We start from the raw sequence: 15,702 nt of genomic DNA, 5'->3' as shown, positions 1-15,702 counted from the left end.
ACTGAACTAGCAGACTATTGAAGATAGACAGAACCTGTTCAAAGAAAGTCTATGAACAAAGTTCAAGAACTGGCTGTAAATGCTGACTCTAGGAATATACCACAGTGTCCTATGTATTGCTACCATAGGGATTGTGAGGATATGGTTAGATTAATTACAGCAGGTGCAGAAGCATTCAGTCAATCATTCTTCCCACACTCCATACGTAAATGGAATGGGAAAAAGCCTTAATAACTAGTACAGTAGGATGTACTGTCTGCTATTCACTTCCCTGTTGTTTACAGTGCATAGATGAAGATGTAGACTGGGATATAATTAACTAGGATAGCTTTCCCAGATAGTGCTAAGGGTGTAAAAGGATTCAAGAAATTGTTCAGAGATGGTACAAGAATTTTGCAAAAATAGCACAGGTGACATTGAAAGATTTTAGCACAGCATGATTATGCAGGGACAGAGTGTCAGGAGTCATGGGAGATTGGTTGAGAACCAGAATGACAATTTTTGTGGTAAAATTTTGAAGTTTGGGCAAGTAAAGTATATGAGGCTGGCAACTGGTGGTGGGTTTTCTCAGCTGGTGGGAATAGAATAAGGCTCCCTTCCTCCTCCTACTGTCCTGTCATACACGTAGCATATCTGACCAGAGCTAGGGATACACTATATATACCAGCAACACTATGACTACTGTGCAATGTTCCATGTGGGTACGATGATGAACCTGATGCCTGGGGGTATGAATGGCTGTTGTGAAAATGTGGTTTACCACAAACTTGACCACCTGACCATCAAAGGTGCTGTGCACCATAACACCAGTGACTTCAACAGGTGCTTTAAGACCTGTGTCATTGTGATCCACTCTTCTGTGACACTGTACAGAGATTGTGCTGCAACATCAAAGTTAGCAACATAAATTGACGTAACAGACATCAGTGAGGGCTCACTGAAGTCCACAATGATGTACACGAAGTGCTCCTGAAGATCAAGACTCCCCACTCATCATAGCAGCACCCTCACTCTGAGGTTGACGTGGTTTTCAGCATGTAAGAATTCAGCTCAGTTAAAAACATCAGCTACAGCAGTCAACATCATCATCTAGGACCAAAGAGTATTTAAAGTTTCAAATGAGCATGTAGTTTTGTTGAGGTTGGACATTTTAAATCAAGAGAACAGTTCATTAATTAGTGCATCAAATGATGCGCTGCTAGTTCCTAGTGGTTGTAAATTATCCACTAATCCTGTAGCAAGTAATTTAAGTAAATCATTTGTTCATTTATGTAATAAAGTGAACTAAAATTTCATGTGTTATAGTTTGATGAGTCTTCTGACAGAGCAATCAGAGAACCAACAGTTGTGGCAAGATGAAAGTGGTTTTGTCTAGTCACAACTACTTCCGTAATTGGGTAGTTACTGAAACTGTTAGTTATGGGTCAACTACTGATGGAAAGTTTCATAACAGTTCTATCTTTAAATGCTAAATGTGTATGAAGAATACTTAGCTGAGAGATTTTAAGAAAAGTCAGATGGTTCAAAATGAAACACAGAGGCTGTGAAGAAACAAAAAGGAAGATCCTGAAATATGAGAATAGCTACAAATATATCCTAATTTCCACTGTAGGCATTTGAGTATTTACTTTCACAAAAACAATGCAGGGTAATTGTCACTTCTAACAAAATGAACTCATTTCAGATTGTTTCCATGAGTTTTCTCAATTTTCTGAAATTAAATAAAATTAATGGCTTGCTATATGAGAATGAGAATATGAGAATGAAGTCAATAAAACTGTTCAAAAACTAAAAAATAAAAAGTCAGTAGGCTTACATGAATACCAATGTGTGTGCTGAAACAGTGCATAGAGATTATACAAGGCCCCTTAACAAATATAATAAATGAATCCTTCAAATCAGGGACATTTCCAGAACAGTTAAAAAGAGGCAAGAGTTGTACCTTTGCTTAAGAAAGGTAATGCAGAAGACATAGAAAATTACCAGCCCATTTCCCTGCTGTCACCCTTCTAAAAAATAACAGAAGCAATTATGAAAGACAGATTAATGGATTACCTGAATAAATACAATCCTTTAAGCGAATCACAGTTTCGTTTCTGAAGTGGCAAAAATATGGAGTCAGCCATAGTAGAATTCACAAAGGTTGTATTTGGTGCTCTTAACAAAGATGAGTGTGTCACAGGTATATTTTTGGATCTTTCTAAGGCCTTTGATACAGTTGACCACAAGACTATTAAATAAATTAGAAGCATTAGGAATAAGAAGGGTAGCTAATGACTGGTTTCGATCATACTTAGCAGATAGGGTACAAAGAGTAGAGATAACACATACTTAAAATAGATTGAAACCTTTAATAAAACACTTATCAGAACCAAAATACATTAATATAGGGGTTCCTCAAGGTAACATTAGGACCAATACTATTCCTGATATACATCAATGACTTTTCCAGTAGTGTTACTCATGGTGAAAAAATCCTCAGCACTGATGACAGCAATATTATAGTCACTGAGAAAACAAAAGAACTCCTTGAAGAGAAAGAAAATGAAACTCTCAAGGAAGTATATGATTGGTCAATAAGCAATAAAGTGACAATGAACATAAAGAAAACTAATGCCATGAATTTCAGTTTGAAGAGGGAAAATGACAATGTTAAATAAATTAAATGTAGATGGTGCCTCAATAGACTGTGTAACAAATGCAAAATTTCTAGTAATGAATATTGATTCTCAGTTGAAGTGGTGTGAACACACAAAGGTACTTGCAAAGAGAATGTCATCAGCATGTTATGCCCTTAAAATCCTATCATTAGTGTGTAACATGCAGTATCTTTTAGTTACATACTATTCATATGTACACTCAATTCTTAGCTATGGCATTCTTTTTTGGGGAACAAATGCCCAAAATATGAACACAGTTTTCAATCTCCAAAAAAGAGCCATAAGAATCATAACCAAAAATGGCAGTCGAGCTCATTGTAAAGATCTGTTCAAAACACTGGGGATTTTGACTGCTCCGTGTGAATACATTTACCACTCAGTTGTACACATCAAAAACAACATTGGTAATTGCTGCACAAACAGTTCTGTCCATGACCATGGAACAAGAGCTACACTCAACTTACATCTGCCAAGAAAAAATAAACATAAAACTCAAAACAGCATTTTCTACCAAGGAATAAAACTGTACAATACCAAAAGAGATAAAAGAAAAAAAATACACTTATTTAAAAAGGCAGCTAAAAAGTACCTGCTATGAGATTCACTTTATACATTGAAGGATTACTTAGATAAAACAGAGTAGTAGTATTGTAAAAAAAGTTATACAAATAAATAATAATAATGATTACAAAACATCTGACATTCCACATAACACCTTCACACTAAGTTTTTTTCCCTTCTCTTTTCCTTTTCTAGAAAAATTTACCCCCAAGCTATGCATTACACAGTACTAACACCTCCTCCTCTTTCTGAGATCAACATCTCACTCATTATAGAGGGATGCTGACTCAGTTTTTCAGGATAGCAAACGGGAAGCTGTGGTACAGAAAATGGCCCATAGACCACCAGCGCGTGTGTGTGTGTGTGTGTGTGTGTGTGTGTGTAGTGAGTGAAGTGTTGTGAAATAATGTGTGTATAAAACTCGAGACCTTTGCCTTCCGCGGGCAAGTGCTCTACCGAGTTCGAGTCTCAGTCCAGCGCACAGTTTTAATCTCCCAGGAAGTTTCATAATAGTGCACACTCTGCTGCAGAGTGAAAATCTCATTCTGGAAACATCCCCCAGGCTGTGGCTAAGCCATGTCTCCACAATATCCTTTCTTCCAGGAGTGCTAGTTCTGCAAGGTTCACAGGAGGGCTTCCGTAAAGTTTGGAGAGTAGGAGATGAGATACTGGCAGAAGTAAAGCTGTGAGGATGGGGCATGAGTCATGCTTGGGTAGGACAGATGGTAGAACACTTGCCCACAAAAGGCAAAGGTCCCGAGTTCGAGGCTTGGTCTGGCACACAGTTTTAATCTGCCAGGAAGTTTCATATCAGTGCACACTCTGCTGCAGAGTGAAAATCTCATTCTGAAATGTGTGTATAGTGTGTGCACTGACTGATAGTGAGATATGAGTGAACAGTGTGGCATTATATTATATAATAAGTTATTCATAAATAAAGTATTGTATACCAGGGTAAATCTAATGAAGTCTGTAAATATACGTGTATATGAATATCCTTATTTTAAATTGGTCTAAACTTGTACATACTTTGACATGTCCTATATCTTTGCAAAAAGAGATCTATCGATTAATAAAGTTACTACTATTCTACTACTACTACTACTACTACTACTACAAGGTGGACAACTTTGCTTCCACCATTTTTCCCCAACATTTGAGGCTTTAATGAAACAAATTGGTTACACATGTATCAGTCAAAGTATTTTCCATCACTGGCCACTACTTTCTCCCATCTTTTGGGCAGTGTACAAATCCTCCATCGAAAAAATTGTTCATCTTTTGAAGCGATCCACGAATCAATCCAATTTGGGACTTCTTCATGAGATCGGAAGTTTTGGTCAGCCAGGCGATGTCCCATTGATCTAAACAGGGTCTGCAGCTCGTGGTCGTGAGGTAGCATTCTTGCTTCCCACGCCCCAGTTCCCAGGTTTGATTCCCGGCGGGGTCAGGGATTTTCTCTGCCTCATGATGACTGGGTGTTGTGTGATGTCCTTAGGTTAGTTAGGTTTAAGTAGTTCTAAGTTCTAGGGGACTGATGCCCATAGCTGTTAAGTCCCATAGTGCTCAGAGCCTCTAAACAGGTGATAGTCAGAGGGAGCAGTCTGGCAAATACAGTGGGTGGGGTAGGACTTCCCATATTTAACATTTCCAAGTACATTTTGACCTCTTTTGCAATGTGGGGTCGAGTGTTGTCATGCTGCAAAATAACTTTATCTTGCCTCTCGCTGTATTGCGGTTGTTTGTCTTTTAATACTCTGTTCAAACACATTAATTGCATTCAATAATGAGCACCTGTGATTGTTTCACTTGGTTTTAACACCTAATAGTACACAGCGCCGAGCTGGTCCCACCAAATGCAGAGCATGATCTTGGAGCCGGGAATATTTGGTTTGACCGTCAACGTGGAAGCATGCCTGTTATATCTCCATGATTTTTTGTGCTTAGGGTTATTGTAATGAACCCATTTTTTGTTCCTGGTCACAATGCGATGCAGAAATCCCTTCTGTTTTTGCCTCTGAAACAACTGTTCACAAACACACAAACACCGTTCAGTATCTCTTGGTTTCAGCTCACATGGGACCCAAGTTCCTTCTTTCTGAATCATGCCCATAGCCTTGAGATATTTTGAAATGGCTCACTGTGTCACTCCCACTAATTGTGCCAATTCTTCTTGAGTTTAACATGAGTCTTTACTCAGAAATGTCTCCAATTCTGCATCTTCGGAAACATTCTCTCTTCCACCACTATGGCAGTCTACGATGTTAAAATCACTGTTCTTGAAGCATTGAAACCACTCACGACATGTTCTTTTACCAATAGCGTCCTTACCATATGCACTCAAGAGCATTCAATGAGACTCAGCCATTGTTTTCTTTATATTGAAACAAAACAGTAACACCTCCCGCAAATGACGAGAATTACGCTCGTAAACTGACATTTTCAATCAAGAGCAACTTTATGATGCAGGCACAAATCGAATAATGTTTGCATGAGATTATGTTGACTGAGGTCCAAATTAACTGCCTGAAGTCTGCGATCTGTTTCTTTCGACCGCTACTTACCGTTGTCACCACCTATTGGCAAACAGCGGAAGCAAAGATGTACGCCTTGTATATTGGATATCACACACACCAGTGCTAAACCTGAAAGTGATAACCTGACAGTTTCTGATGATGATTGAAAATAGCATTGCCAAAAAGCTGCAGATTCTTCACAAAGCAATGTAAGAAAACTACTTTGAAAAACAAAACTAATTACAAAGACGCAGTGGAGTGTAAGCTATTTATATTAGTTGCAGTTAAGTATGTTACAACGCTATTTTAACAATGAATACACAACATATGAAGACTGACCAGTGCAGACTAGCTGCAAATCAACAGCTAATAATGAGTGGTTCTGCCCCTGGCCACAATGCTAGTTCATAGCTGCACATTGGAAATTTTGTACAAATAATTTATGAAATATTACAGTACAGACTAATTACATATTATTAATGATGTGAAAGACAGGAGTTATAAAGAATATATTAATGCATGATGACACTTTTTAACTATCATCTGGTTATGTTTAAATCATATTACTATTAGGTTCTGTCTTAGAAACAAATTTTTAGACTCACAAATGCCTCTCTAGTTTTCAAGTAAAGCCTACAAGGTTATTCTAGAAACAAACTCTTATATTGAAAATATTTAATTAACTAGAATGTTTTCCTAGTAACAGTATATATTTTTGGATACAAAAAAAAGAGCGCTACAAAATATTAATAATGAGTATTTGAAAGGTTTACATTCTACAACTTGTACATTCTTGTATTTCTTACAAGAACAACATATTTGAGTAATAATATTTTCTAAACTATAAAATTTTGATAGAATACAAAGTGCTGTGATGTAGCAAGTGTTTAATCATGTTCCTACTTCCAAATTTGCATAAATGTAACCTTAGATATGCCTACTTCAGATAATGATTCTTGTAGGGCCATTTTTTTTTTTTTTCAGAAAACACAATATATCATGGTGTCCCTTATATAAAGCAGCATCCACGACGTGGTTATATCACTTGTGCTTATTGGCTGGATATTCAGAGGAGCAGATAGTGAAAAGCCACAGGCAACTAAGTGAAATTGCCAGAGAAGCTTACCCAGAGCTGGACTATGAAGATGCCGAAAAGGTCTTTGTGAATTATATCTACATTTAAATGTTTACTTTATTATCTTATCATCAGATTTCAGGCAAGCTTCATGGTTTAACCTCATAATATTATAATATTTTTCAAATTAGTTCTTAACAGTGACACCACTGTGGAACGTACATTTTACATTAATTTCTTTGTGTAAAACACTGTCAATTTCTTGTAGCACCATGCAAGATGGCAAAAAGCATTCAAGGTTAACCACAGCACTGATAGGTATATTATGTCACTGTCGTCATCATCATTGTTGTCAGGATATTATCATCTTCAGTCTGAAGACTGCTTTGATGCAGCCCTCATTGTTGGTCTATCCTGTGCAAGTCTCTTCACCTTGGCCTAGCTACCGCAACTATGGACAGCACCTTGCGGCATCCTCAATACATCCAAAGTGTCAGTCGTGGTGAGAACAGTGTTCTGAGTCTTTGTGAGTGCATTATGTTGTAGCTAAGTTTATCTGAATGTGGTCAAATTGTTGGTGCCCTTATGCTTCTGTAACCTAGGTAGTCAAAGTTTCTGGTGTTTCAAAAGGCACTGTGTTGAAGATTTATATCACATACAGGGAAAGTGAAAAAACATCATTTGCTAAGTCACAATATGGATGAATGTGTGTGTTGAGTGGTCATGACAGACAGTTATTGAAGAGGACTACAACAAAATTACAGCTATAGATTACAGGTATAACTATCACAAAAGAACTGAATGCCACACTCGCATGCCCTGTCAGCACAAAAGCAACTTGAAGGGAGCTCCACAAGTAAGCTGGAATTACAAAACCACTCATCAGTGATGCAGATGCTCGTAACAGGAAAATGTGGTGCCCAAGCCACAAAACCTGGGATATTGAGCAGTGGAAAAATTACATTTGATCAGATAAGTCTTCTTTCACAAACGTTTTCATCCCAAGAGTGAACCACAGCAGATGTCAAATGATGATTTGGGTATCCATTTCCTGGTTACTCTTTAAGCTTGCATTTCTGCCAAGAATTATGTGGCCATTTTGGCTGATCAGGTCCATCCCATAGTACATTGTTTGTTCCCCAATGGTGATGTTGTATTATACGATGACAGGGCCCCTGTTGCACAACTTGCATCATCCAGGCCTGGTTTTATGAGCACAAGGATGAATTGTTAGATCTCCATCCTATGGCTACCAAAATCACCCAATTTCAATATTATTCAGCCTTAGTTGTCTACTTTGGAGAGATGGATGTGTGATTGTTATCCATCTCCATCATTTTTACCTGAACTTGACACTATTTTGCAGGAAGAATGGTATAAGATTCTCTGGAAAACCATACAAGACTAGTATTTTTCCATTCTGGGACAACTGGAAGCTGCTTTGAATGCAAGTGGTTGTCCTACAACGTGTTAGGTCTGATAATGTGTTGTTCGTGCTGTTTACATATATTTTACATCCCTATACATTCAGACTTAAATTTATATTTGATATTAACAAGTTAATGAAAAGGATAGTTGCTGCTCACTATACAGCAGAGATGCAGACTCACAGATAGGCACAACAAAAATACTGTTAAACAAATAAGCTTTTGGCCAAAAAGGCCTTCAGTGGAGTTCGACAAACCACACACACACACACACACACACACACACACACACACACACACACACACACAGGACCACAGTCTCATGTGTGTGTGTGTGTGTGTGTGTGTGTGTGTGTGTGTTTTTGTGTGTTGTATAATCCTGCTGAAGGTCTTTTTGGCCAAAAGCTTATTTGTTTGACAGTCTTTTTGTTGTGCCTATCTGTGACTCAGCAGCTCCACTATCTGGTGAGTAGCAGCTATCCATTTCATGGCACTGTCATTATTCCTTCCTGAATTTTCCATTGTTTGATATTAACAAATTTTTCTTTTTCAGAAACATTCCTTGTTACTGCAAGTCTCTACTGTGCTTTGTCATTGTCAGTAGTTTCGCTGTGCAAATAACAAAATTCAGTTACAAATTTTACTGTCTCATTATCTTCTCAGCATCTCCTAACTTAATTGGAATACATTTTACATTTGTATACACATATGTAGTTTGTAAACAGGCATCTACCTCAGGTGCTTTGTTTTGTCTTAGATCTTTCAGTACTGTGTCAAATTCTTCTCACAGTAACATATATCCTATCTCATATCCATTTACTTCCTCTTCCCTTCCATAATACTGTCATAAAGTTTAACTTTCTTTGTATAGCCCTTCTGTATATGTTCCTTCCACCTTTCAGCCTCCCTCTTCTTTCCTCATTACTGGCTTGCCATTTGTCCTCGCTGATATTCATACACCTGCTTCTCAGTTCTCCAGAGGTTTCTTAATTTCCTATAGGTGGCATTTATCTGTTCCATAACCATCCATGTTTCTCCTCTAGTTGTTCCTGTGTTGCCATTTAGCACTTTTTTACAATAAATTTTTTAGTAGTTTGTATTTTTGTTGCTCCTTTATTTGTTTCATTCTTATATTTTTCACCTTTTGCCAGTTACATTCAATGCTTTATGTAAGACCCAAAGATCACTGTGCCTTGTCTTTTTGTTTAATTCTTGCTATCCTGCCTTCACTACCCACGTTTCTCATTTGCTTTCTAACATGTTCCATTCCCTTATTTCAGTTAATGGCTAGTTAATTGTCCCTCTTAAGCCCTTAACAAAACTCTGGTTCTTTCATTTTACCATGTCCCATCTCCTTAATTTGATTTGTTTTATTCATCCAGGGATCAACTTACAATGATATATCACTGCCAAGCTGCCTCCATCTCCACAGCCCCTGTTGCTGCTGCAGTCTTCTCTGCTGCCTCCATCACCGAGTGCCTGCCTGGATGGGGACCTGGATACAGCATGATCAACACCAGTGTCACCTTACAGCCTCTCATGGGGGAGTTGGCACTGTGCCTGCCCATGCCCATGCCGTTTCAGGTCCTATTCTCCTGTGACAATGTGACACCTGCTCCATCAGTTGTCACCTACTGATGAACGAGTGGACATCTTGAGAGCGAACAGCTTTCCCCAAGGGGGAAGGAGTGTCATAACCCTATAGAGTGTGAGCATACGTAATTGAATGGTGTGTGATGAGAGTGCCTCCATGGTTGGCCTAGAGAGGTTGACTTGCAACGTGGGCAGATGATGCAGCTTGCACTGTGCCACGTGCACAACAGCCCAGTATAAGCCCAGTGCACAGGGGCCTTGGCCTCACTTATGTTTACTTGCTTATTGGATGCTCACACACAAAAGAAGGAAAACTTCCTAGCTTTCAGAGTTTTCTGTTGATGAGCTGGAGTACACAAACACACACACACACTCACACACATGCAAGGCGGGTACCAGGTTGAGATTCATTGGGAGAGTGCTTAGAAAATGTAGTCCATCAACAAAGGAGGTGGCTTACAAAACACTCGTTCGACCTATACTTGAGTATTGCTCATCAGTGTGGGATCCGTACCAGGTCGGGTTGACGGAGGAGATAGAGAAGATCCAAAGAAGAGCGGCGCGTTTCGTCACTGGGTTATTTGGTAACCGTGATAGCGTTACGGAGATGTTTAATAAACTCAAGTGGCAGACTCTGCAAGAGAGGCGCTCTGCATCGCGGTGTAGCTTGCTCGCCAGGTTTCGAGAGGGTGCGTTTCTGGATGAGGTATCGAATATATTGCTTCCCCCTACTTATACTTCCCGAGGAGATCACGAATGTAAAATTAGAGAGATTAGAGCGCGCACGGAGGCTTTCAGACAGTCGTTCTTCCCGCGAACCATACGCGACTGGAACAGGAAAGGGAGGTAATGACAGTGGCACGTAAAGTGCCCTCCGCCACACACCGTTGGGTGGCTTGCGGAGTATCAATGTAGATGTAGATGTAGATGCATATACTTGCATTCTAGCCAGCACCATGTAGGGACATAAGTTGGGTGTAACTTGTCAAAGGAGAACTCCAAAAGCTAAAAGTTTTCCTTCTTTTGTGAGTGCGTATCGAGGGCTCAACACTTCCCCTTTTTAGTGAGCAGTCACCTTTAACTCTAAAGTATTTACATTCTACAACAACTTTCCTGCTATTAATATACAAGTATGCTTTTATGAGGATAGGGGAGGTAGTTGACAGTGGCCTTGGTGAAGGAACCATTGTGGCATTTGCCTGTAATGGTATAGTAAACCACATAAAACCTAAATCTTGGTGGCCTGACATCTCCCAACTGCACTGGTTGATTTGGTTGGTCCCTATTCCACAGTGTTCTTTGATTTACACACAATTTGTTCAAGATAACTTCTAATATGAAAAGATTGTACACGCTGAGGACACCCACGGTTGACTCCTGGACCATGAACATGGTGCTATTCCCCTTGCACTAACTCCAGTTTGTTTGGTAAACTGATTTCAGATTCACGAACATGCAACTGTGCCCTATGCTGTTCTTCAAGACCCCTACTCAACCAACCTGAAAAGCTGGGTCCCCATAACAGTGAGATGTTAAAAACGTGAGAATGAGAAGAATTACTATCATGCAATGTCATCTTGATACATAATGTTTTTGTAAAATCGTTACATTGTAATCATTTATTGTAATGTGACAAGGTGTTGTAGTTGTCTCCTTTCATTATTAACCACTACACTTGAGCCCTCCTAGTAATGCTTAATTGTGTCATATGCATTGATTATGAGGAATATTTTAACTATTTTTTTCAAACAGATATATTTTAGCACTCTTTTTCATCTCCTTTGGCAGTTTATTCTAGAATTTTATTCCCTGATACAAAATGCCATGTTGAATTTTTTGCTGCTCTATCTTTCTGCAATTTCTTCAGTTTTACTCTAAAGCACTCCGTTGTCAGGCCACGAGTGGCCTACCGGGACCATCCGACCACTGTGTCATCCTCGGTGGAGGACGCGGATAGGAGGGGTGTGGGGTCAGCATACTGCTTTCCCAGTCGTAAGATGGTATTCTTGATCAAAGCCACTACTATTCAGTCGAGTAGCTCCTCAATTGGCATCACAAGGCTGAGTGCACCCCGAAAAATGGCAAAAGCGCATGGCGGCCTGGATGGTCACCCATCCAAGTGCCGACAATGCCTGACAGCGCATAACTTCGGTGATCTCACGGGAACCAGTGTATCCACTGCGGCAAGGCTGTTGCCTTCAATTTTACTCTGCAGTTCATAATAAACAAATAATGGTCTCAGTCAAATCAGCTAATGGAAATGTTTTGCAGTTTAAAATCTTCTTTCTAAATATCTGTCATATGATGATACAAGGGTTGAAGCTCCACTGGTGGCAACTATTTATTTTACAACTTATACCAAATAGATATACATTTCAGAGTTTTACTGCTCTTAAAAGTAGTCAACAGCTTTGTGGACAACACATTGCCAGTGATGTGGGAACTGTAGGATACTCTTAGCACTGCCAGCTGTGTAAATAGTTCAAATGGAGTAATCTGTTGCCATATGAATCTATGTAACAGTTTCAAAGTGAGTGCCATGAAGGTGATTCCTTCAATTCAGGAAACAAGTTGCAGTCACAAAGGCTTAAGTCTAGCGAGTGTAATGGTGGTGCAATACTTTCCAGCCAGTTCCACTGATTGAACAAATTGCTCACAGCATGAGCCATATGCACCAGAGCATTGTCCTTCAAAATGGTGGGTGAGTCCCACAGAAAGTGTTGTCACTTCTTTCTCTAAGCTGTTCATTTGTAGAACATAGCCTGCGTCCAGCATAGAGAAAGAAACTGACATGCTTTCTGCAGGACCTGCCTGTCATTTTTCTGACAGTGTTCAGGCACAAAGGGCCCAAATTGTGACCGATTTGTTCAATCGATGTGAATGGCTGGGAAGTGTTGCAACACCACCACACTACCTGGACTTAGGCACTTGTGACTTCAACTTGCTTCCAAAATGAAGGGCAGTACTTCATGGCATTCACTTCAAAACTTTTACAGAGAGTCACATGGCAATAGACCACTCCACTCAAAGTCTCAACACAGCTTGCACAACTTCCACATTGCTGGCAGCAGGTTATACATAACGCTGGTGACTACTTCTAAGGACAGTACAATTCTGAAACATTTATCTATTTTTTATAATTTGTAAATAAAGAGCTGCCGCTATTAAAGTTCCAACACTCGGACAATCTATCTGACATGTTCAAATGTCTCCAGGTATCTTATCTTCCACATGTTGATCCTACTTTCATGATTGTTATACAAAGTGTTAACAATGAGATTTAAATGGTCTATCATTTTTACGGTTCTTCATTTTCCCATCAAATTCCAGTTCCTCATTATTAAAATTGTATCTCCCTCAGCTATCTGAAAAAATTTCTTTTAATTATTCTTGCAACCACCCCATCATCTGCAGAGCTAGTAGGCATGTAAACATGTACAACTGTTGTGAGTCTTGGCTTTGTCTTTATCTTGGCTGTGACAAAGTGTCCACTGTACTGTTAATAGGATTTTGTGTTCCAATTTTCTTATTCATTATTAGATTTACTCTTGCATTACACCCATTAGATTTTGAGGTGTTAAACCTGTACTCACCTGACCAGAGGACCTGTACTTCCTCCCACTCTACTTCACTAATTCCAACCAATTCAGACTTCACCTTATGGATTTCTCATTTTAAATTCTCTTGCCTACCTGCCTGAGTAAAGGATCCAACATTCCATAGTCGTATATGTAGAATAGAAGATATTGTTTCCCCTTATGATACCCTTCTGAGTAACCTGGAGATCCAAATGGGGAACTACCTCTAGAATATTTTAAACAAGAGGATGCCTGCATCATTAACCCATGCAGTTCAGCCGCATGCCCATGGAAAATATAATGACAGTAGTTTTCCCTTACTTTCAGCCATTCAAAGTATCAAACCAGCAAGGTAATGTTGCAAAACCAGGTCAGTCTGTTTACAGGAACCATCAAGGGGTGGACAAAAATAATGGAAATTCCAAAACCACAACTCATAATCACCCCTAAAATTGTGTAAGAAAACAGTTGGTATTAAAAACAGCTTCCACTTGTCTTGGACTGAAGAAATACAGGTCCTGCATGGTTTTCAAGGAATGGTGGTAAATTCATTTGATGATGATGATTAAGGTGGTAACAATAAAACACACTTCTCTCTAAAGAAGAACATAAAGGCTCTATAGCATTGAGATCTGGTGACTGCAGTGGCCAGGGGAGATGTGACTGGTTGATTTTGGAAGGGGGACTAAACAGCAAGGTCATTGGTCTCATTGGATTAGGGAAGGATGGGGAAGGAGTTTGGCTGTGCCCTTTCACAGAAACCATCTGGCATTTGCCTGAAGTGATTTAGGGAAATCACAGCAAACCTGAATTGGGATGGGTGGATGTGGGTTTGAACTGTCTGAATGCAAGTCCAGTGTGCTAACCACTGTGCCATCTCACTTGGTGGGAGATGTGACAGTTCATCCTTGTGCTCACAAAACCAGTCCTGGCTGATTCAAGCTGTGTGAACAGGAGCCCTTTCATCTTGGAACACAGTGTCACAATTGGAGGACAAACATTGTATAATGGGATGGAACTGATCAGCACAAATGGTCACACAATCCTTGGCAGTAATATGAGCTTCCAGAGTAACCATGGGGCCAAAGGAATGCCACAATATGGCTTCCACATCATAACAGAAGTGCCACCATGACTTGCTCTTGATAGTAAGCAGTCTGCATCATGAACTTGGGATGGTGTTTGTCAGGTGTAAACTTGACCAGAAGCTGGAAACTCTCTTCCATTGCTCCACAGTCCAGGTTTTATGACTCCAGCATGATATTTCCCTATTATGTACATTTGTGTCACTGACGAATGGTTTTGGAATTCCACCTTCCTTCCTTGTGGAGCACCCTTCATGTTGTTTTTGTGCTGACTTTATGTGTGCAACATTCAGTTGTACAGTGACATTTGCTGTTGTCCTCTTATTTTTATCACAATTCTCTTCAAAGACCACCTGTCATGACTACTCAACATTCTGACTTAGTGGATGATGTTTCACCCCTTTCCCTGTGTGTGGTATAAGTCTTCGATGCTGTGCCTCTTGAAATACCAAACACTTTGACTATCTTGGTTATGGAAGCATCCACTATACAAGCACCAACAATTTGCCTACATTCAAATTGTCTCAGCTTTGCATAATGCACTCACAGCTACACAGAACACAGTTCTGACCACAACTGCCACTTGAAACATATTGAGGGCATTACACAGGTGCAGTTAATGGTTAAATACAACAGCCCAACCTGCAGGTTTGGTTAGAATCTGCATCTATGTTCAAGCCATGGTGTTTCCATATTTTTGTTCAACCCCTTATGTTAGTATGGCCTCTATACAGATAACCCACCGATGAAGTTGTCCCATTGGTACAACTATCTGTGTTGCACTGGCACACAAGCCACCCTGCTGTGGCAAGGTGGGAATCAAAGGAATCAGTGCTAGCTGCACCTTATCTCCCGGCCACCTCTCCTGTTGCTGCAAGGTAGCACCAGTGCTTTTGACTAACAGTAGTCATCCTGATGGTGCTGGAGTAGCCATTGATATAGGTAGTCAATAACATGCAGCGTTAAGACACGCCCAGAAATTGTAACATTTTCATTTATATTGTCAGTCACAGTCATCCTTATTAACACAGCCTATAATAAATGAAACAAATACCAACAAAGAGATAGAGGGGCTGACCAGTACTTATCTCAGCTCAGTACAGCCGATAGATACACAAAACAGAACAGAAAATTTATGTTCCTAGCTTTCGGAACTTTGTTCCTTCATCAGGGAGGAGAGAGGGGAAAGAAAGGGAAGAATGGAAAG

At 39.7% G+C, this 15,702-nt stretch overlaps 1 protein-coding gene across 3 annotated transcripts in view; it reads left to right on the top strand.

The window, feature by feature from the left end:
- LOC124544947 (carbohydrate sulfotransferase 8-like) overlaps nt 1-15,702 on the top strand; it is a 118,473-nt gene that overhangs the window by 90,206 nt on the left and 12,565 nt on the right. For all 3 annotated transcript variants that reach the window (XR_006967578.1, XR_006967579.1, XM_047123694.1), the window contains exon 4: nt 6,722-6,893. Coding sequence is in view for 1 of the 3 variants with exons in the window: in XM_047123694.1 (XP_046979650.1) it covers nt 6,722-6,893 (172 nt within the window). In the remaining 2 variants the exon portion in view is untranslated. The remainder of the gene's footprint in view (nt 1-6,721; nt 6,894-15,702) is intronic.

Source organism: Schistocerca americana, chromosome 8, assembly GCF_021461395.2.
Source record: "Schistocerca americana isolate TAMUIC-IGC-003095 chromosome 8, iqSchAmer2.1, whole genome shotgun sequence".
Classification (NCBI taxonomy): Eukaryota; Metazoa; Arthropoda; class Insecta; order Orthoptera; family Acrididae; genus Schistocerca; species Schistocerca americana.
This window is presented reverse-complemented; position numbering and strand designations above follow the sequence as displayed.